At 42.9% G+C, this 21266-nt stretch overlaps 1 protein-coding gene across 1 annotated transcript; it reads left to right on the top strand.

Annotated features, from left to right (window-relative positions):
- The first annotated feature begins 8229 nt into the window (after window positions 1–8229).
- On the top strand, window positions 8230–18845 carry LOC139554751 (protein shisa-4-like). The gene is made up of 5 exons (XM_071367851.1): window positions 8230–8443; window positions 9457–9634; window positions 13694–13830; window positions 14814–15017; window positions 15503–18845. The coding sequence occupies exons 1-5, from the start codon at window positions 8368–8370 to the stop codon at window positions 15550–15552; spliced, it is 645 nt and encodes a 214-aa protein (XP_071223952.1). The 5' UTR covers window positions 8230–8367; the 3' UTR covers window positions 15553–18845.
- Window positions 18846–21266: the final 2421 nt, after the last annotated feature.

The following is a 21266-nucleotide window of genomic DNA, read 5'->3' as shown; positions in this document are numbered from 1 at the left end:
CAAACTATAGTTTTGGCAAATTGGCTAGGACATCTACTTTGTGCATGACACAAGTAATTTTTCCAACAATTGCTTACGACAGATTATTTAACTGTAGCACAATTCCAGTGGGTCAGAAGTTTACATACACTAAGTTGACTGTGCCTTTAAACAGCATGGAAAATTGCTGAAAATTATGTCATGGCTTTAGAAGCTTCTGCTAGGCTAATTGACATCATTTGAGTCAATTGGAGGTGTACCTGTGGATGTATTTCAAGGCCTACCTTCAAACTCAGTGCCTCTTTGCTTGACATCATGGGAAAATTAGCAATGACCTCAGAAAAAAAATTGTAGACCTCCACAAGTCTGGTTCATCTTTTGGAGCAATTTCCAAATGCCTGAAGGTACCACGTTCATCTGTACAAGCAATAGTACGCAAGTATAAACACCATGGGACCACGCAGCCATCATACCGCTCAGGAAGGAGACGCGTTCTGTCTCCCAGAGATTAACGTACTGTGGAGCGAGAAGTGCAAATCAATCCCAGAACAACAGCAAAGGACCTTGTGTAGATGCTGGAGGAAACAGGTACAAAAGTATCTATATCCACAGTAAAACGAGTCCTATATCGACATAACCTGAGAGGCCGCTGCTCTGCTCCAAAAGCGCCATTAAAAATCTAGACTACGGTTTGCAACTGTACATGGGGACAAAGAGAGCACTTTTTGGAGAAATGTCCTCTGGTCTGATGAAACAAAAACAGAACTGTTTGGCCATAATGACCATTGTTATGTCTGGAGGAAAAAGGGGGAGACTTGCAAGCTGAAGAACACCATCCCAAACGTTAAGCACGGGGGTGGCAGCATCATGTTGTGGGGATGCTTTGCTGCAGGAGGGAATGGTGCACCTCATGAAATAGATGGCATCATGAGGTAGGAAAATTATGTGGATATATTGAAGCAACATCTCAAGACATCAGTCAGGAAGTTAAAGCTTGGTCGCAAATGGGTCTTCCAAGTGGACAATGACCCCAAGCACACTTCCAAAGTTGTGGCAAAATGGCTTAAGGATAACAAAGTCAAGGTATTGGAGTGGCCATCACAAGCCCTGACCTCAATCCTATAGAAAATTTGTGAGCAGAACTGAAAAAGCGTGTTCGAGCAAGGAGGCCTACAAACCTGGCTCAGTTACACCAGCTCTGTCAGGAAAATTCACCCAGTTTATTGTGGGAAGCTTGTGGAAGGCTACCCGAAACGTTTGACCCAAGTTAAACAATTTAAAGGCAATGCTAGCAAATACTAATTGAGTGTATGTAAACTTCTGACCCACTGGGAATGTGATGAAAGAAATAAAGGCTGAAATAAATCATTCTCTACTATTATTCTGACATTTCACATTCTTAAAATAAAGTGGTGATCCTAACTGACCTAAGACAGGGAATTTTTACTCTGATTAAATATACGGAATTGTGAAAAACTGAGTTTAAATGTATTTGGCTAAGGTGTATGTAAACTTCCGACTTCAACTGTATACAGTGGGGAGAACAAGTATTTGATACACTGCCGATTTTGCAGGTTTTCCTACTTACAAAGCATGTAGAGGTCTGTAATTTTTATCATAGGTACACTTCAACTGTGAGAGTCGGAATCTAAAACAAAAATCCAGAAAATCACATTGTATGATTTTTAAGTAATTAATTTGCATTTTATTGCATGACATAAGTATTTGATCACCTACCAAACAGTAAGAATTCCGGCTCTCACAGACCTGTTCGTTTTTCTTTAAGAAGCCCTCCTGTTCTCCACTCATTACCTGTATTAACTGCACCTGTTTGAACTCGTTACCTGTATAAAAGACACCTGTCCACACACTCAATCAAACAGACTCCAACCTCTCCACAATGGCCAAGACCAGAGAGCTGTGTAAGGACATCAGGGATCAAATTGTAGACCTGCACAACTTCATCACATCAACACATTGTGCTAATATCAACCCAACATGTTACCATCATATTGTGTCCTGTCACGCTGCTGTCGCTGCTGGTAGAGGTAACAGCAGGAGCACATGAAGCAGCTCACCATAGTAGCAATGATAGCCACGAAGAGCAGGATGGACGAAGCCATGCCGGCGATGGTGGTAGGGCTAGGAGAGGGAGGGATGGGAAGACGTTTGATTCTTTCTAAAAACACTCAGAGTTTTAGCAAAAAATGATTTACCTCATTCTAACATTAAGTAGATAAGTGTCAGTGTTCCAACTACCAACTGTCTTCTTCCAGAGTAACTCTGTGAGCCCAAAGTTTCAGGGTTTATGAACAGCTTTCAAGTCAAATCAAATCATCAAATCAAATTTTATTAGTCACATACACATGGTTAGCAGATGTTAATGCGAGTGTAGCGAAATGCTTGTGCTTCTAGTTCCGACAATGCAGTAATAACCAACAAGTAATCTAACCTAACAATTCCACAACTACTACCTTACACACACACACAAGTGTAAAGGGATAAAGAATATGTACATAAAGATATATGAATGAGTGGTGGTACAGAACGGCATGGCAGATGCAGTAGATGGTATAGAGTACGGTATATACATATGAGATGAGTACTGTAGGGTATGTAAACATAAAGTGGCATAGTTTAAAGTGGCTAGTGGTACATGTATTACATAAAGATGGCAAGATGCAGTAGATGATATAGAGTACAGTATATACATATGAGATGGGTAATGTAGGGTATGTAAACATTATATTAAGTGGCATTGTTTAAAGTGGCTAGTGGTACATTTTTACATAATTTCCATCAATTCCCATTTTTAAAGTGGCTGGAGATGAGTCAGTATGTTGGCAGCGGCCGCTAAATGTTAGTGGTGGCTGTTTAACAGTCTGATGGCCTTGAGATAGAAGCTGTTTTTCAGTCTCTCGGTCCCTGCTTTGATGCACCTGTACTGACCTCGCCTTCTGGATGATAGCGGGGTGAACAGGCAGTGGCTTGGGTGGTTGTTGTCCTTGATGATCTTTATGGCCTTCCTGTGACATGCAAGATCTCACCTCGTGGGGCATCAATGATCATGAGGAAGGTGAGGGATCAGCCCAGAACTACACGGCAGGACCTGGTCAATGACCTGAAGAGAGCTGGGACCACAGTCTCAAAGAAAACCAATAGTAACACACTACGCCGTCATGGATTAAAATCCTGCAGTGCACGCAAGGTCCCTCTGCTCAAGCCAGCGCATGTCCAGGACCGTCTGAAGTTTGCCAATGACCATCTGGATTATCCAGAGGAGGAATGGGAGAAGGTCATGTGGTCTGATGAGTTTTTTGGTCTAAACTCCACTCGCCGTGTTTGGAGGAAGAAGAAGGATGAGTACAACCCCAAGAACACCATCCCAACCGTGAAGCATGGAGGTGGAAACATCATTCTTTGGGGATGCTTTTCTGCAAAGGGGACAGGACGACTGCACCGTATTGAGGGGAGGATGGATGGGGCCATGTATCGCGAGATCTTGGCCAACAACCTCCTTCCCTAAGTAAGAGCATTGAAGATGGGTCATGGCTGGGTCTTCCAGCATGACAACGACCCGAAACACACAGCCAGGGCAACTAAGGAGTGGCTCCGTAAGAAGCATCTCAAGGTCCCGGAGTGGCCTAGCCAGTCTCCAGACCTGAACCCAATAGAAAATCTTTGGAGGGAGCTGAAAGTCCGTATTGCCCAGCGACAGCCCCGAAACCTGAAGGATCTGGAGAAGGTCTGTATGGAGGAGGAGTGGGCCAAAATCCCTGCTGCAGTGTGTACAAACCTGGTCAAGAACTACAGGAAACGTATGATCTCTGTAATTGCAAACAAAGGTTTCTGTACCAAATATTAAGTTCTGCTTTTCTGATGTATCAAATACTTATGTCATGCAATAAAATGCTAATTAATTACTTAAAAACATACAATGTGATTTTCTGGATTTTTGTTTTAGATTCCGTCTCTCACAGTTGAAGTGTACCTATGATAAAAATTACAGACCTCTATATGCTTTGTAAGTAGGAAAACCTGCAAAATCGGCAGTGTATCAAATACTTGTTCTCCCCACTGTATATACAGTGGGGAGAACAAGTATTTGATACACTGACGATTTTGCAGGTTTTCCTACTTACAAAGCATGTAGAGGTCTGTAATTTTTATCATAGGTACACTTCAACTGTGAGAGAAGGAATCTAAAACAAAAATCCAGAAAATCACATTGTATGATTTTTAAGTAATTAATTGGCATTTTATTGCATGACATAAGTATTTGATACATCAGAAAAGCAGAACTTAATATTTGGTACAGAAACCTTAGTTTGCAATTACAGAGATCATACGTTTCCTGTAGTTCTTGACCAGGTTTGCACACACTGCAGCAGGGATTTTGGCCCACTCCTCCATACAGACCTTCTCCAGATCCTTCAGGTTTCGGGGCTGTCGCTGGGCAATACGGACTTTCGGCTCCCTCCAAAGATTTTCTATTGGGTTCAGGTCTGGAGACTGGCTAGGCCACTCCAGGACCTTGAGATGCTTCTTACGGAGCCACTCCTTAGTTGCCCTGGCTGTGTGTTTCGGGTCGTTGTCATGCTGGAAGACCCAGCCACGACCCATCTTCAATGCTCTTACTGAGGGAAGGAGGTTGTTGGTCAAGATCTCGCGATACATGGCCCCATCCATCCTCTCCTCAATACGGTGCAGTCGTCCTGTCCCCTTTGCAGAAAAGCATCCCCAAAGAATGATGTTTCCACCTCCATGCTTCACGGTTGGGATTGTGTTCTTGGGGTTGTACTCATCCTTCTTCTTCCTCCAAACACGGCGAGTGGAGTTTAGACCAAAAAGCTCTATTTTTGTCTCATCAGACCACATGACCTTCTCCCATTCCTCCTCTGGATCATCCAGATGGTCATTGGCAAACTTCAGACGGGCCTGGACATGCGCTGGCTTGAGCAGGGGGACCTTGCGTGCGCTGCAGGATTTTAATCCATGACGGCGTAGTGTGTTACTAATGGTTTTCTTTGAGACTGTGGTCCCAGCTCTCTTCAGGTCATTGACCAGGTCCTGCCGTGTAGTTCTGGGCTGATCCCTCACATTCCTCATGATCATTGATGCCCCACGAGGTGAGATCTTGCATGGAGCCCCAGACCGAGGGTGATTGACCGTCATCTTGAACTTCTTCCATTTTCTAATAATTGTGCCAACAGTTGTTGCCTTCTCACCAAGCTGCTTGCCTATTGTCCTGTAGCCCATCCCAGCCTTGTACAGGTCTACAATTTATCCCTGATGTCCTTACACAGCTCTCTGGTCTTGGCCATTGTGGAGAGGTTGGAGTCTGTTTGATTGAGTGTGTGGACAGGTGTCTTTTATACAGGTAACGAGTTCAAACAGGTGCAGTTAATACAGGTAATGAGTGGAGAACAGGAGGGCTTCTTAAAGAGAAACTAACAGGTCTGTGAGAGCCGGAATTCTTACTGGTTGGTAGGTGATCAAATACTTATGTCATGCAATAAAATGCAAATTAATTACTTAAAAATCATACAATGTGATTTTCTGGATTTTTGTTTTAGATTCCGTCTCTCACAGTTGAAGTGTACCTATGATAAAAATGACAGACCTCTACATGCTTTGTAAGTAGGAAAACCTGCAAAATCGGCAGTGTATCAAATACTTGTTCTCCCCACTGTAAGTAGGTATATCTAGCTGTCAGAGAACATATTCTGATGGAATGGCTTGTCCTGCAATTCTTTTTAAAGCCCAGAGTGCATTGAGTTAAAGTCTGAAAGTATTTGGTTCTAAATATACTTAACTTTCAAAAGTAAAAGTATAAATAATTGAATTCCTTCTAAACTAGCAAAAAAGGAAACGTCCTCTCACTGTCAACTGTGTTTATATTCAGCAAACTTAACATGTGTAAATATTTGTATGAACATAAGATTCAACAACTGAGACATAAAATGAACAAGTTCCACAGACATGTGACTAACATAAATGGAATAATGTGTCCCTGAACAAAGGGGGGGGGTCAAACTCAAAAGTAACAGTCAGTATCTGGTGTGGCCACCAGCTGCATTAAGTACTGCAGTGCATCTCCTCATGGACTGCGCCAGATTTGCCAGTTATTGCTGTGAGATGTTACCCCACTCTTCCACCAAGGCACCTGCAAGTTCCCAGACTTTTCTGGGGGGAATGGCCCTAGCCCTCACCCTCCGATCCAACAGGTTCCAGGCGTGCTCATGGGATTGAGATCCGGGCTCTTCGCTGGTCATGGCAGAACACTGACATTCCTGTCTTGCAGGAAATCATGCACAGAATGAGCAGTATGGCTGGTGGCATTGTCATGCTGGAGGGTCATGTCAGGATGAGCCTGCAGGAAGAGTACCACATGAGGGAGGAGAATGTCTTCCCTGTAAACGCACAGCATTGAGATTTCCTGCAATGACAACAAGCTCAGCCCGATGATGCTGTGACACACCGTCCCGGACCACGACGGACCCTCCACCTCCAAATTGATCCCGCTCCGGAGTACAGGCCTCGGTGTAAAGTTCATTCCTTCGACAATACACGCAAATCCGACCATCACCCCTGGTGAGACAAAACCGTGACTCGTCAGAGAAGAGCACTTTTTGCCAGTCCTGTCTGGTCCAGCGACGGTGGGTTTGTGCCCATAGGCGACGTTGTTGCCGGTGATGTCTGGTGAGGACCTGCCTTACAACAGGCCTACAAGCCCTCAGTCCAGCCTCTCTCAGCCTATTGCGAACATTCTGAGCACTGATGGAGGGATTGTGCATTCCTGGTGTAACTCGGGCAGTTGTTGCCATCCTGTACCTGTCCCGCAGGTGTGATGTTCGGATGTACCGATCCTGTGCAGGTGTTGTTACACGTGGTCTGCCACTGCGAGTACGATCAGCTGTCCGTCCTGTCTCCCTGTAGTGCTGTCTTAGGCGTCTCACAGTACGGACATTGCAATTTATTGCCCTAGAAAGGCCTCTTTAGTGTCCTAAGTTTTCATAACTGTGACCTTAATTGCCTACCGTCTGTAAGCTATTAGTGTCTTAACAACCGTTACCCTTGTGCATGTTCATTAATTGTTTATGGTTCATTGAACCAGCATGGGAAACAGTGTTTAAAAACTTTACAATGAAGATCTGTGAAGTTATTTGGATTTTCACAAATGATCTTTGAAAGACAGGGTCCTGAAACAGGAACCTTTCTTTTTTTGCTGAGTTTACTCCAACTCTCAGACATCATTTACAAAAGATGCATTTGTGTTTAGTGAGTCCGCCAGACCATAGGCAAAAGGGATGACGATGTATTGTCTTGATAAGTGCGTGAATTGGACAATTTTCCTGTCCTGCTAAGTACTTTTGGGTGTCAGGTAAAATGTATGGAGTAAAAATTACGCTCTTTTCTTTAGGAATGTTGTGGAGTAAAAATGGTCAAAAAATATAAATATTAAAGTACAGATACCCCCAAAAAACTACTTAAGTAAAACTACTTTAAAGTACTACTTAAGTACTTGACACCACTGGATTTCTGTTAGTTTGGTTGACATGTCCTTTAGGACCTTGACTCATTTGACACTTCATTGCAATCTCTTTCAGGAAGAATTTGGTGAGTGTGTCTTTTACAAATTGATGTGCTTTCATAAGTGTTGGCAGTCACACAGTGCCTCTTCTCAAATGTGAATTAAAAGTACATAAAGCTGCCATGCATTACATAAGTCAAATGTTTAGCGGTTCTTAGATTACCCTGCTTGTAAATTGGGTTTTTGTGCAAGAGAATGGCAAATGCAGGACTTTTATTTCCATATTTTTTTTTTTATGATTGCAACTTCTATTCATATTTTGAAAAGTAGAAAAATGCAAAAAATGAATCACTTGAAAAATACACGAGTAATTATATAAATTAATAGGAAATGTAGAACAACCATTGTATTCGAAATACACATGCTGTTTTGTAAACTACTGGATTGGGGTAATTTACGCATTTTTATACAGGGTACAGACTGAAAATAACAGTCAGCTCAGCTGTCACTAAACGCAACAGGAAGCTTCTCATCCTGTGTACTGTAGGATGTTATTCTGTCTGTTATCTTTAAAAACTGTAAAATGGAATAATGTGCAATGTATTCCTTCCACCGGAGACCAGGGTGGCGCTAAGGAATAATCCCATTGGGTCTCACTGGGTGAACAGCGTCACATGCGATGTTATTCTTCCCAGATTTTGTTGATCATTAACCTCATTCCCGACTGTCATATAATTCCGTAACTAGAGCATTATTATAGCGATTATTATTTACAGCGGCGTATGGAGCGAAATAGCTGTTAAATCTGCCATTGATTTCCGGAGAAATCAGCAGTTTGAACCATTTTGCATAGTATGTTTACAGTGGGCAAGATGTCCCTTATCGCAATGGCTCTGCCGGTGATCACCGTCCTTCTCTCCGCCTGGCAGGGTAAGTATTGACAATGCTGCTTGTTTTTTTTCTAACAGGCCGCACTAGGCTATATTTCTTGATACATTTTACACATGTTGCAAGAATGTATCCATCCATACATTTGTAGCGGTCGAATCCACTCGACACCTAGGGCTAAAATGGATCCAGATGATGTCTGAACGTTCCAAGGGGAAATAATAGAAATAATATACATTCATTCTATTTCTATGGTCCAGACAGTATTAATGCACTTTTAGTTTTCTGCCTGTTTTACTAATATTTATTATCGACCTTTTGATTTTTTAATTAAATGAATGTGGATTTTTGTATTTAAGAATTGTTATCAAGATATGGTGGTATCAAATATGAAACGCGGGATAGCCAAATATTCCCTAGCCTACGTAGACAATTGTTATTCTGTTAAAGGCCTAACGTTATGTGTAGACTTACCTGTTTATTGAAAATGAATTATGTGAATTTTATTAATCACAAAATAAACTGTAAATGAAACAATATTAGAACCCATTGGTGTCAACAACACATAATTGGCAGAAATGATCAGGGGAACACATCTAATTTTAATTTGATTGGATGAAATCAACTGATCAATCAATTAACTGTTTAATAAATTACATTATATATACAGTATATTGCACTAAATGTGGATTGACTTAATTCAATTCACATGGTTTAATATGACATGGGCTCAAAGAGATGAATCTGTAGTCCCTTGGGCCAGAAGGAAATTATATTAATGAAGGAGGAATTTATTAATATGGGTTTGGAGGGACCTCTATGCAGGTGGCCCAAAAGGACTGCCTGCTGCCTGTAACCTCTGAACATTTTTACTGTGTCATTCTCCAGCCTCTTCTTTCAAGTGTAATTACACAGTAGGTATTCGGTGAGATGTAGCAGATGGGCTGTTTGGTGTAAATCTATTAAGACCCCTGAGTGGTCTCAGGACGAGTGTAATCAGCTTTCTATTGGCTCTGTAAGCCCACCCTTCTAAGTGTGTCTGTCTGTCTCTGCAGTGGGTGCCATTGATGACTGCTTGTGGTACGTGGATAAGAATGGCACTTGGCACAACGGGGTCCCCTGTCCCCTCATGACCTTCTGTTGTGGGAACTGCCACAAGCGCTACTGTTGCTTGGATGGCCTCAAGAGGATCACTGAGAGGGAGCAGAAGCGCTGCATGCTCTTCCAGTTCAGGTGTGTGTGTGTGTCTGACTGACTGACTGACTGACTGACTGACTGACTGACTGACTGACTCACTCCGTTCAGATGTTATTTTTTTAGCTGTTGCGTGTTAGTTATATTAGCAAAATATAACTCTACATTACTCCCCTCAACCCATATAAACTCATAGCAACCCATATAAACTCATAGCAACCCATATAAACTCATAGCAACTCATATAAACTCATAGCAACCCATATAAACTCACAGCAACCCATAGAAATGCATAGAAACTAGGACTAGGTCCCCACTGTCCATATACCTTCATGTATTATGATCTAAAAGGCAAATCCGATACTCTGAGAAGATGTGTGAATAGCTGAGCTGAGGCAGAGATGGGACTTCCGGCGCCGAAAAGAGATGGCCGCCTCGCTTCGCGTTCCTTGGAAAATATGCAGTATTTTGTTTTTTTATGTGTTATTTCTTACATCGGTACCCCAGGTAATCTTAGGTTTCATTACATACAGTCGGGAGGAACTACTGAATATACGATTAACGTCAACTCATCATCGTTCCTACCAGGAATATGACTTTCCCGAAACGGATCCAGTGTTTTGCCTTCCACCCAATACAATGGATCTGATCCCAGCCGGCGACCCTGTGCGACGCCGAAAAAGGTGCAAACGAGGCGGTCTCGTGGTCAGGCTTCGGAGACGGGCACATCGCGCTCCACTCCCTAGCATACTACTCGCCAATGTCCAGTCTCTTGACAATAAGGTTGATGAAATCCGAGCACGGGTAGCATTCCAGAGAGACATCAGGGATTGCAACGTGCTCTGCTTCACGGAAACATGGCTAACTCAAGGGACGCTAACGGAGTCGGTGCAGCCAGCTGGTTTCTTCATGCATCGCGCCGACAGAAACAAACATCTTTCCGGTAAGAAGAGGGGCGGGGGGGTATGCCTTATGATTAACGAGAAGTGGTGTGATCATCATAACAACACACAGGAACTCAAGTCATTCTGTTCACCTGATCTAGAACTCCTCACAATCAAATGTCGACCGCATTATCTACCAAGGGAATTCTCTTCAATCATAATCACAGCCGTATATATTCCCCCCCAAGCAGACACATCGATGGCCCTGAACGAACTTTATCTGACTCTTTGTAAACTGGAAACCACACACCCTGAGGCTGCATTCATCGTAGCTGGGGATTTTAACAAGGCTAATCTAAAAACAAAACTCCCTAAATTCTATCAGCATATCGATTGTGCTACCAGGGCTGGGAAAACCCTAGATCATTGTTATACTAATTTCCGCGACGCATATAAGGCCCTCCCCCGCCCCCCTTTCGGAAAAGCTGACCACGACTCCATTTTGTTGATTCCAGCCTACAAACAGAAACTCAAACAACAAGCTCCCGCGCTCAGGTCTGTTCAACGCTGGTCCGACCAATCTGAATCCACGCTTCAAGACTGCTTCGATCACGCGGATTGGAATATGTTCCGCATCGCGTCCAACAACAATATTGACGAATATGCTGATTCGGTGAGCGAGTTCATTAGGAAGTGCATTGACGATGTCGTACCCACAGCAACGATTAAAACATTCCCAAACCAGAAACCGTGGATTGACGGCAGCATTCGCGTGAAACTGAAAGCGCCGAACCACTGCTTTTAACCAGGGCAAGGTGACCGGAAGCATGACCGAATACAAACAGTGTAGCTATTCTCTCCGCAAGGCAATCAAACAGGCTAAGTCCCAGTACAGAGACAAAATCGAGTCGCAATTCAACAGCTCAGACACAAGAGGTATGTGGCAGGGTCTACAGTCAATCACGGATTACAAAAAGAAAACCAGCCCCGTCGCGGACCAGGATGTCTTGCTCCCAGACAGGCTAAACAACTTTTTTGCCCGCTTTGAGGACAATACAGTGCCACTGACACGGCCCCCTACCAAAACCTGCGGGCTCTCCTTCACTGCAGCCGAGGTGAGTAAAACATTTAAACGTGTTAACCCTCGCAAGGCTGCAGGCCCAGACGGCATTCCCAGCCGCGTCCTCAGAGCATGCGCAGACCAGCTGGCTGGTGTGTTTACGGACATATTCAATCAATCCTTATCCCAGTCTGCTGTTCCCACATGCTTCAAGAGGGCCACCATTGTTCCTGTTCCCAAGAAAGCTAAGGTAACTGAGCTAAACGACTACCGCCCCGTAGCACTCACTTCCGTCATCATGAAGTGCTTTGAGAGACTAGTCAAGGACCATATCACCTCCACCCTACCGGACACCCTAGACCCACTCCAATTTGCTTACCGACCCAATAGGTCCACAGACGACGCAATCGCAACCACACTGCACACTGCCCTAACCCATCTGGACAAGAGGAATACCCATGTGAGAATGCTGTTCATCGATTACAGCTCAGCATTTAACACCATAGTACCCTCCAAACTCGTCATCAAGCTCGAGACCCTGGGTCTCGACCCCGCCCTGTGCAACTGGGTCCTGGACTTCCTGACGGGCCGCCCCCAGGTGGTGAGGGTAGGTAACAACATCTCCACCCCGCTGATCCTCAACACTGGGGCCCCACAAGGGTGCGTTCTGAGCCCTCTCCTGTACTCCCTGTTCACCCACGACTGCGTGGCCATGCACGCCTCCAACTCAATCATCAAGTTTGCGGATGACACTACAGTGGTAGGCTTGATTACCAACAACGACGAGACGGCCTACAGGGAGGAGGTGAGGGCCCTCGGAGTGTGGTGTCAGGAAAATAACCTCACACTCAACGTCAACAAAACAAAGGAGATGATTGTGGACTTCAGGAAACAGCAGAGGGAGCACCCCCCTATCCACATCGACGGGTCAGTAGTGGAGAAGGTGGAAAGTTTTAAGTTCCTCGGTGTACACATCACGGACAAACTGAATTGGTCCACCCACACAGACAGCGTTGTGAAGAAGGCGCAGCAGCGCCTCTTCAACCTCAGGAGGCTGAAGAAATTCGGCTTGTCACATAAAGCACTCACAAACTTCTACAGATGCACAATCGAGAGCATCCTGTCGGGCTGTATCACCGCCTGGTACGGCAACTGCTCCGCCCACAACCGTAAGGCTCTCCAGAGGGTAGTGAGGTCTGCAGAACGCATCACCAGGGGCAAACTACCTGCCCTCCAGGACACCTACACCACCCGATGTCACAGGAAGGCCATAAAGATCATCAAGGACAACAACCACCCAAGCCACTGCCTGTTCACCCCGCTATCATCCAGAAGGCGAGGTCAGTACAGGTGCATCAAAGCAGGGACCGAGAGACTGAAAAACAGCTTCTATCTCAAGGCCATCAGACTGTTAAACAGCCACCACTAACATTTAGCGGCCGCTGCCAACATACTGACTCATCTCCAGCCACTTTAAAAATGGGAATTGATGGAAATTATGTAAAAATGTACCACTAGCCACTTTAAACAATGCCACTTAATATAATGTTTACATACCCTACATTACCCATCTCATATGTATATACTGTACTCTATATCATCTACTGCATCTTGCCATCTTTATGTAATACATGTACCACTAGCCACTTTAAACTATGCCACTTTATGTTTACATACCCTACAGTACTCATCTCATATGTATATACCGTACTCTATACCATCTACTGCATCTGCCATGCCGTTCTGTACCACCACTCATTCATATATCTTTATGTACATATTCTTTATCCCTTTACACTTGTGTGTGTGTGTGTAAGGTAGTAGTTGTGGAATTGTTAGGTTAGATTACTTGTTGGTTATTACTGCATTGTCGGAACTAGAAGCACAAGCATTTCGCTACACTCGCATTAACATCTGCTAACCATGTGTATGTGACTAATAAAATTTGATTTGATGATTTGATTTGATTTGACTTGAAAGCTGTTCATAAACCCTGAAACTTTGGGCTCACAGAGTTACTCTGGAAGAAGACAGTTGGTTGTTGGAACACTGACACTTATCTACTTAATGTTAGAATGAGGTAAATCATTTTTTGCTAAAACTCTGAGTGTTTTTAGAAAGAATCAAACGTCTTCCCATCCCTCCCTCTCCTAGCCCTACCACCATCGCCGGCATGGCTTCGTCCATCCTGCTCTTCGTGGCTATCATTGCTACTATGGTGAGCTGCTTCATGTGCTCCTGCTGTTACCTCTACCAGCAGCGACAGCAGCGTGACAGGACACAATATGATGGTAACATGTTGGGTTGATATTAGCACAATGTGTTGATGTGATGAAGTACTGTATATAGTATATTGTTTTGGCAAATGTCTATTTTAAAATTGCAGTTGGGTGTGTGTGTGGAGTTGCAGTTGGGTGTGGAGTTGCAGTTGGGTGTGGAGTTGTAGTGGAGTTGCAGTTGGGTGTGGAGTTGTAGTGGAGTTGCAGTTGGGTGTGGAGTTGCAGGTGGGTGTGGAGTTGTAATGGAGTTGCAGGTGGGTGTGGAGTTGCAGGTGGGTGTGGAGTTGTAGTGGAGTTGCAGGTGGGTGTGGAGTTGCAGGTGGGTGTGGAGTTGTAGTGGAGTTGCAGGTGGGTGTGGAGTTGCAGTTGGGTGTGGAGTTGTAGTGGAGTTGCAGGTGGGTGTGGAGTTGCAGTTGGGTGTGGAGTTGTAGTGGAGTTGCAGGTGGGTGTGGAGTTGTAGTGGAGTTGCAGCTGTGTGTGGAGTTGTTGTGGAGTTGCAGGTGGGTGTGGAGTTGCAGGTGGGTGTGGAGTTGTAGTGGAGTTGCAGGTGGGTGTGGAGTTGCAGTGGAGTTGCAGGTGGGTGTGGAGTTGTAGTGGAGTTGCAGGTGGGTGTGGAGTTGTAGTGGAGTTGCAGGTGGGTGTGGAGTTGTAGTGGAGTTGCAGGTGGGTGTGGAGTTGTAGTGGAGTTGCAGGTGGGTGTGGAGTTGTAGTGGAGTTGCAGGTGGGTGTGGAGTTGTAGTGGAGTTGCAGGTGGGTGTGGAGTTGCAGTGGAGTTGCAGTTGGGTGTGGAGTTGTAGTGGAGTTGCAGTTGGGTGTGGAGTTGCAGTTGGGGGTGTGTGTAGTTCTAATGTCAGGCGTAGTTATGTGAAAAGGATTTGAGAAAAAGTGAAAATGGGGGTGGGGATTCATTGAATTAGTGAGATCCCAGTGTACTGTATTTCCATATTGACTCACTGATAAGGAAGCTCACTACAACCTTTATGCTTCAACCTCAGCCCAGCACATCCCTATGGCCACCTACCCCGTGGAGCCCATGTATGACGCTTACGGCAAGCCGCTGGTGATGGGACACCCTGATTATCCACACTCTGGTTACCCAATGGCACATCAGTACCCTGGCATGCCACAGCCGTACCCCATGATGCACCCCGGCCCGTACCCCCCGTACCCCATGGCAGACTCTGGCTACCCTCAGGGAGGTAAGAGGACAACCACACTTTGTTATTAATACTGACTGACATGATGTTTGATTGGTTGATTGATTTTTAGACTAATGCAATATCAATGTCTGAAGTTTAAGCAAAATCATGAGGCTAATATTAATATGGGTTGTATTCATAAAGATCTAGAGCCAGATATTGTATTTTATTTAACCAATAAGGCCTGAGTGGGTGTGGTATATGGCCAATATACCACGGCTAAGGGCTCTTCTTAGGCACGACACAACCACAGCTAAGGACACAGCCCTTAGCCGTGGTTTATTGGCCATATACCACAAACCCCTGAGGTGCCTTATTGCTATTATAAACTGTTTACCAACGTAGTCAGAGCAGTAAAAATACATGTTTTGTCATACTTGTGGTATATGGTCTGATATACCACGGCTATCAGCCAATCAGCATTCAGGGCTCGAACCACCCAGTTTATAAATAATAATTGACCTTTTTACTGTTGTGTGTTACAGCACCCCCTCCTTACTCCCCACCCCAGTACACCCCCCACCCCAGTCACTGATGGGATGATAACATGTACATGGTGGGATATGAGAGGAGAAAGACAAAGGAAAGACTGCGTCAGAAAGAGAAGGCGACCACGAGACAACTCGGCTCTCCTAGTGGTTGTCCAGTGAAAGATAACCAGAGGCACTTTCCTTTATTTACTACATCCTTCAATGGAACAGAGCGTGTGTTGAGTTGGGTTTTACTGTCAGTCCTGACACTGAACTTGATTCCTACTGACAGTCTGGAAAATGTCACACCATGTGAGGTAACCATCCTGCATCCATGCACTCACTCTCACATCCATCCATCACAATTAGGGTAACCCATTCTATAAAGTCACACACTAACATTTGTTTGACATTAATTCTCTGTTTAAGACGTTTGACTTGAGCAATGGTCAACATCTATTTTCACATGTTGTCTTGTCTTTAATCTGGTAGTGGACAGACTGAGGTCATACCTGCCTGCAGATGACACTGTGTGTGGGAGCTGAGTGTAGATTCATATGTGGTATAAAAGTCAGAATGCTCAGAGTTGATTGCTCCTCTCGCTCTATCGGATCCCTTTAGCCAGCTCTTACTGCAGGTTCATATTCTGTGGGGATTTCTTTGCCCTCTCACGCGCAGCTTGTTTTTCCAAATAGAATATCATTAACTCTATTCATATTAGAGAGTCAGTTATACAGGTTCTGCCACGTCCCAATGTGTCTTCGTAATCAGTTGTCAGAAAGTTTATTTATTAGTGGCATCTGTGTAAATGCTTTTCCTGTAATATATCAGGTCAATGTATATTTAATAACTTAAATAACAAATCTGAGCCTTATGTCATCGTGAATTCAAGATAAACAATTTCAATACGTATTTTGTAAAATATATTTTATGTTTGAAGGTTTACATATTAACAAATAATTATCGTTTTAACATACTATCGCAACTTTTAAAAACATTGTACCATTACATGGTTTGAGCATTTGTTTTACAGGTTATATTTCTGGTTATTTCTCTCTGAGCCATCGTTGTGCCCCTTGTGTGATGTTAGAGCTGCACAGTAGGACATGACGTGTAGGGAATGTGTTGTACAGTTTACTATTACCAGCCAGTGAATGGCTCATCCAGGTCAAATGTGTTGGACATTCTGACATTCTATTTTACCATCACTGAGATTCTTGATACATTTTTACATTGAAAACATGAGCTGTTTGAAAGCACACTGAGAATCTTGGCATGAAAAAGTTGGAACAATTATGCAAAATATCTAGTGATTTTCCCTATTCAGCTACTGTTTATGTGTCAATGTATAACAATGACATACTATTATTTATAAACACTATTGTAACTATGTCACAATTTGAATTACTTGATTACTTTGGTATTTATTGTCAACATGTAAAGTAATATGCACAGCACAGTACATACTTGACTTTCTACTGGGTTTGCTTAATGAATGCACTTATTTTATTGTGTACATTTAACATTTTTACCAGCGTGTAAAGCAAATCTGTTACTAGTAGAACAGTTACCAGATATTACTTGTTGGTTGTTTAATGGATGTTGTAAGTGCTGTTTTTTCTAATAACATAAATTATAACTTTAGAATGTAAAATGCTGTAATAGCTGTCTTTAATTGCATTTCAAATAACCATAGTTAAAAAATAACCTTTTTGATGTTGCCTTGGAATCAATGATATCATCACCTTGATTGTGTGAAGCTTGAGTTTATTATGAGGTTTAGTTGATGAGGACCTCAAGGTGGTTTCTGAACTTGGTTGGAAGGCAGAAAAGTAAGTATGTTAAAGCAGGGGCGAGAATATAAATCCTGGTAGGGCAACGCTCAACAATACATTAATTGCACTATAACGGTGACCACAAACTGTTAGGGCCTACATTTAAAAAAATTACAAATATATATTTTTACCTTTTATTTAACTAAGCAAGTTAGTTAAGAACAAATTCTTATTTACAATGACAGCCTACCCCAGCCAAACCCGGACGATGCTGGGCCAATTGTGTGCCACCCTATGGGACTCCCAATCACGGATGTGATTACGCCTGGATTCGAACCAGTGACTGTAGGGTCTCCTCTTGCACTGAGATGCAGTGCCTTAGATCGCTATGCCACTCAGGAGCCCCTAAAGCTGTCCCAACAACAGTCCGGATACCTTAGCCAGGTATAGCATTGGTATCAGCGGAATCTTGTCTGGCAGTGAAACGCTTCATTCAGCCTCATTTACTGCGTAAAAAAAAAAAACATGGCTGACTTGCTTAAACAAATGTGGTCTGACAATTGAGATGTACAAACTATGACGTAAGGGGATGACGATGGATAAGAGGCAATCCCTAATTTTGATTAAGACATTAATGAGCGAGCTAGGACGAACGTAGTCAATATAACTATTTGTTCAGCACTTTTGAAATGTACAGCGACAGAACTCAGAACATGGGCCGTTCTTACAGTATTCTCCCTGTACACCAAGTCAGAACCGCATGATAAATAAAGGGGGCATATAAGCAGGCACTGAAAGCTCTTAAAATATTATATGATTGCATTTCTCTAAAACAGACTATAGGCTACATGTGCACCCCCAAGTCAGAGCAGTAGGCGAAATTAAGAGGGGGGGAAATGGACCAAATTATTAGGGTGAGGCACATGGGCTACTAACATCTTACTACACAACATAAACTTAAGTATACTGTAGCTAAGAAAGTAATACTATCTCCTTGGCATATTACATATTACATCATTTGGCATATTACATCATCAGCAGCATACAATACATTTTTGGACTCACCTTGTGCTGTGCTCACTTGAACAGGAAGGTAGCGCGGCGGTCCTTCGTGAGCAAATTTTATCATCAAAGTGAGGCATTCTCTGGATTTGTGGTGCTTTCAAGACAACTGGTAACTTGGAAAAAAATCTAGGTCGAATCATGATGAATTCAGTGATCTTCAGGTTGGAAGAACTCTGAATTCCTAGTTCCGAGTTTCCAGTTGTTTAGAGCGCGGCAGAAGTCATGCTGGATTGACAGCATGGCCAATGTTGAATGTTTATCCTTTTAAGCTTGGAAAAGAGACCCTTAAACCCAGACTTGAGACCACACACCCACTCCACTGAATAGCAGGCTAGTGATTGCTTTGCAATGCTTGCAGTTAGCCACTGATTCCTTCCAAACTCATTGTTGAATTTGTGATTTCCAACTTGTTGTGTAATGTTAATATCCAATGGCCGATGAGCACCAATATGTTTTATGTATATTTTCTGTTAGTTATTTCTCTTCATATGACAACGATTAAAAATGATTTGCCAGTAGATTGTCGACTTGATTCATGATGACAACTGCTTGTCTAGCTTGCTAGCCTTTTCTCAATAGGGGGTGCTGTTTACACTTTGTAGGAATTTCGTTCCCAAATTAAACTGCCTCGTACTCAATTCTTGCTCGTACAATATGCATATTATTATTACTATTGGATAGAAAACACTCTCTAGTTTCTAAAACCGTTTGAATTATATCTGTGAGTTAAACAGAACTCGAGTTGGAGCAATTTTCCTGTGAGGAAGTGAGAAGTCTGAAATCGAGGTCTCTGTTCCAGGGTCGGTTTATAAATTCCCTTGTAAGCTATGGGGCTACATGCACTGCATACGCCTTCCCCTAGATGTCAGTAAGCGGTGAGACTTTGAATGGAGTGGATAGCACCATCTGGGGGAGTATAAATCCTCTTGGAACGGAAGGACCGACCTTTTCGACGCGGGGCCTGACGCAGCAGGGACACCAGCATGGCGTCCTGAAAAGCTTTCGGTTTAGCAGTTCTATATCTCCGGCTCTGATTTAATTTGTTTTTTGTCTTAACTTCATAAGGTAGTTAATTTAAACCGACTTATAGCAGTTTATATCAGTTTATTGCGATTTTCTGGAGTTTCTTTGTCAGGCGTTATCGCGAGTTGGGCACCTCTCCGGTACATCGCTGGCGTTAGCAGCTAATTCTACAGGAGTAGAGGACATCTTTCAACCAAAAGACGATTGTTCTGGACAAAGGACCACTTGCTCAAGATTCTGATGGAAGCTCATCAAAAGGTAGGAGCTATTTATGATGTTAATTCGTATTTCTGTGGAAGAATGTAAAATTATTAGTCCGCCATTAATTTCGGCATGGTCTCGCTGTAACGCACGCTGTATGTCGAGTAACGTTAATTAAAAAAATCTAACACAGCGGTTGCATTAAGAACTAATGCATCTTTCATTTGCTGTCCAACCTGTATTTTTTATTCAAGTTTACGATTAGTTATCGATTAGATTAGGTGCCTCTCCAAGATGGCGCCGGCCAGATTGCCTGAAATGTTGCTACTAATCACATTGTATAACCACGATTTGTGCCACTAAATATGCACATTTTCGAACAAATCCTATATGCATTGTGTAATATGATGTTACAGGACTGTCATCTGATGAAGTATATGAAGGTTAGTCAAAAATTATATATTTTTGCTGGTTTGTTAGGATCGCTAACCTTTGCTGCTGGTAAACGGCTTGTGTTTCTGGCTATTGTGGTAAGCTAATATAATGCTATATTGTGTTTTTGCTGTAAAACACTTAAAAAATCTGAAATATTGGCTGGATTCACAAGAGGTTGGTCTTTCATTTGCTGTACGCTGTGTATTTTTCAGAAAAGTATTATGATGAGTATTTAGCTATTTGACGTTGGTCTCTGTAATTATTCTGGCTGCTTCGGCACTATTTCAGATTGCAGCTGCAATGTAGAACTGATTTATACCTGAAATATGCACATTTTTCTAACAAAACATATGCTATACAATAAATATGTTATCAGACTGTCATCTGATGAAGTTGTTTCTTGGTTAGTGGCTATTTATATCTTTATTTGGTCGAAATTGTGATAGCTACCTATGCAGGAAAAAAATGGTGGGAAAAAAAAGTTGTGTCTTTTGCTATCGTGGTTAGCTAATAGATTTACATATTGTGTCTTCCCTGTAAAACATTTTAAAAATCAGAAATGATGGCTGGATTCACAAGATGTGTATCTTTCATCTGGTGTCTTGGACTTGTGATTTAATGATATTTAGATGCTAGTATTTACTTGTGACGCTATGCTAGGCTATACTAGTCAGCTTTTTTACTGATGGGGGTGCTCCCGGATCCGGGATTGGGACCAATTAGAAGCTAGCTAAGATTTTGAAAGTATAATGTTGACATGATCAGTCCAATCAAAGCTACTGTAGATATAACGTGATTTTACGTCATTGTATCTGTGGCCAATGACCTTGAGCCTTCTTGGATGGGCACTTTCTAATTTTACTCTATGGCAGCATCCAAGGGGCTTGAATTTTCGAGCTCTACCCTTAGATTTGGCGGTGACGTAGTATCCCCATGAGTGACAGAACACTGAGCCAATCACGGCACAACTAGAGAACATTACCAACCCTTACACTCCATATTTTCCGCTGGTTGCCCCACAACCATAGAAAGCACAGCTAGACTGAAGCACCGACATTTTGGAGCTGCCTTACTCAAGAAAGCAAAAAAGAGACCATGTTTGTATGCAGTTTTATTAAGTCAATGATTATTTATTATCTTTTTACACTGTTTGGATACTGATATGTGACACGTATTAATGCCAAAATAACATGCCAAACAGGCAACCAATTTTATTTGTTTTTCTTTAAGATAAAAAGGTGGGGCAGCCCCTGCCCTGAATTACGGGTTGCCACTAATGT

This window comes from Salvelinus alpinus, chromosome 2 (assembly GCF_045679555.1).
Source record: "Salvelinus alpinus chromosome 2, SLU_Salpinus.1, whole genome shotgun sequence".
In the NCBI taxonomy this organism is placed as follows: Eukaryota; Metazoa; Chordata; class Actinopteri; order Salmoniformes; family Salmonidae; genus Salvelinus; species Salvelinus alpinus.
The sequence above is the reverse complement of the archived record's forward strand: the minus strand, read 5'-3'. Positions and strand labels throughout refer to the sequence as shown.

Excerpts from the sequence above, each read along its gene's own strand:
- LOC139554751 (XM_071367851.1), top strand. The coding sequence starts at position 8,368 with ATGTTTACAGTGGGCAAGATGTCCCTTATCGCAATGGCTCTGCCGGTG. Across the intron at positions 13,831-14,813 it reads TGACAGGACACAATATGATG|CCCAGCACATCCCTATGGCC; the intron begins GTAACATGTTGG and ends CTTCAACCTCAG. Across the intron at positions 15,018-15,502 it reads CTCTGGCTACCCTCAGGGAG|CACCCCCTCCTTACTCCCCA; the intron begins GTAAGAGGACAA and ends TGTGTGTTACAG.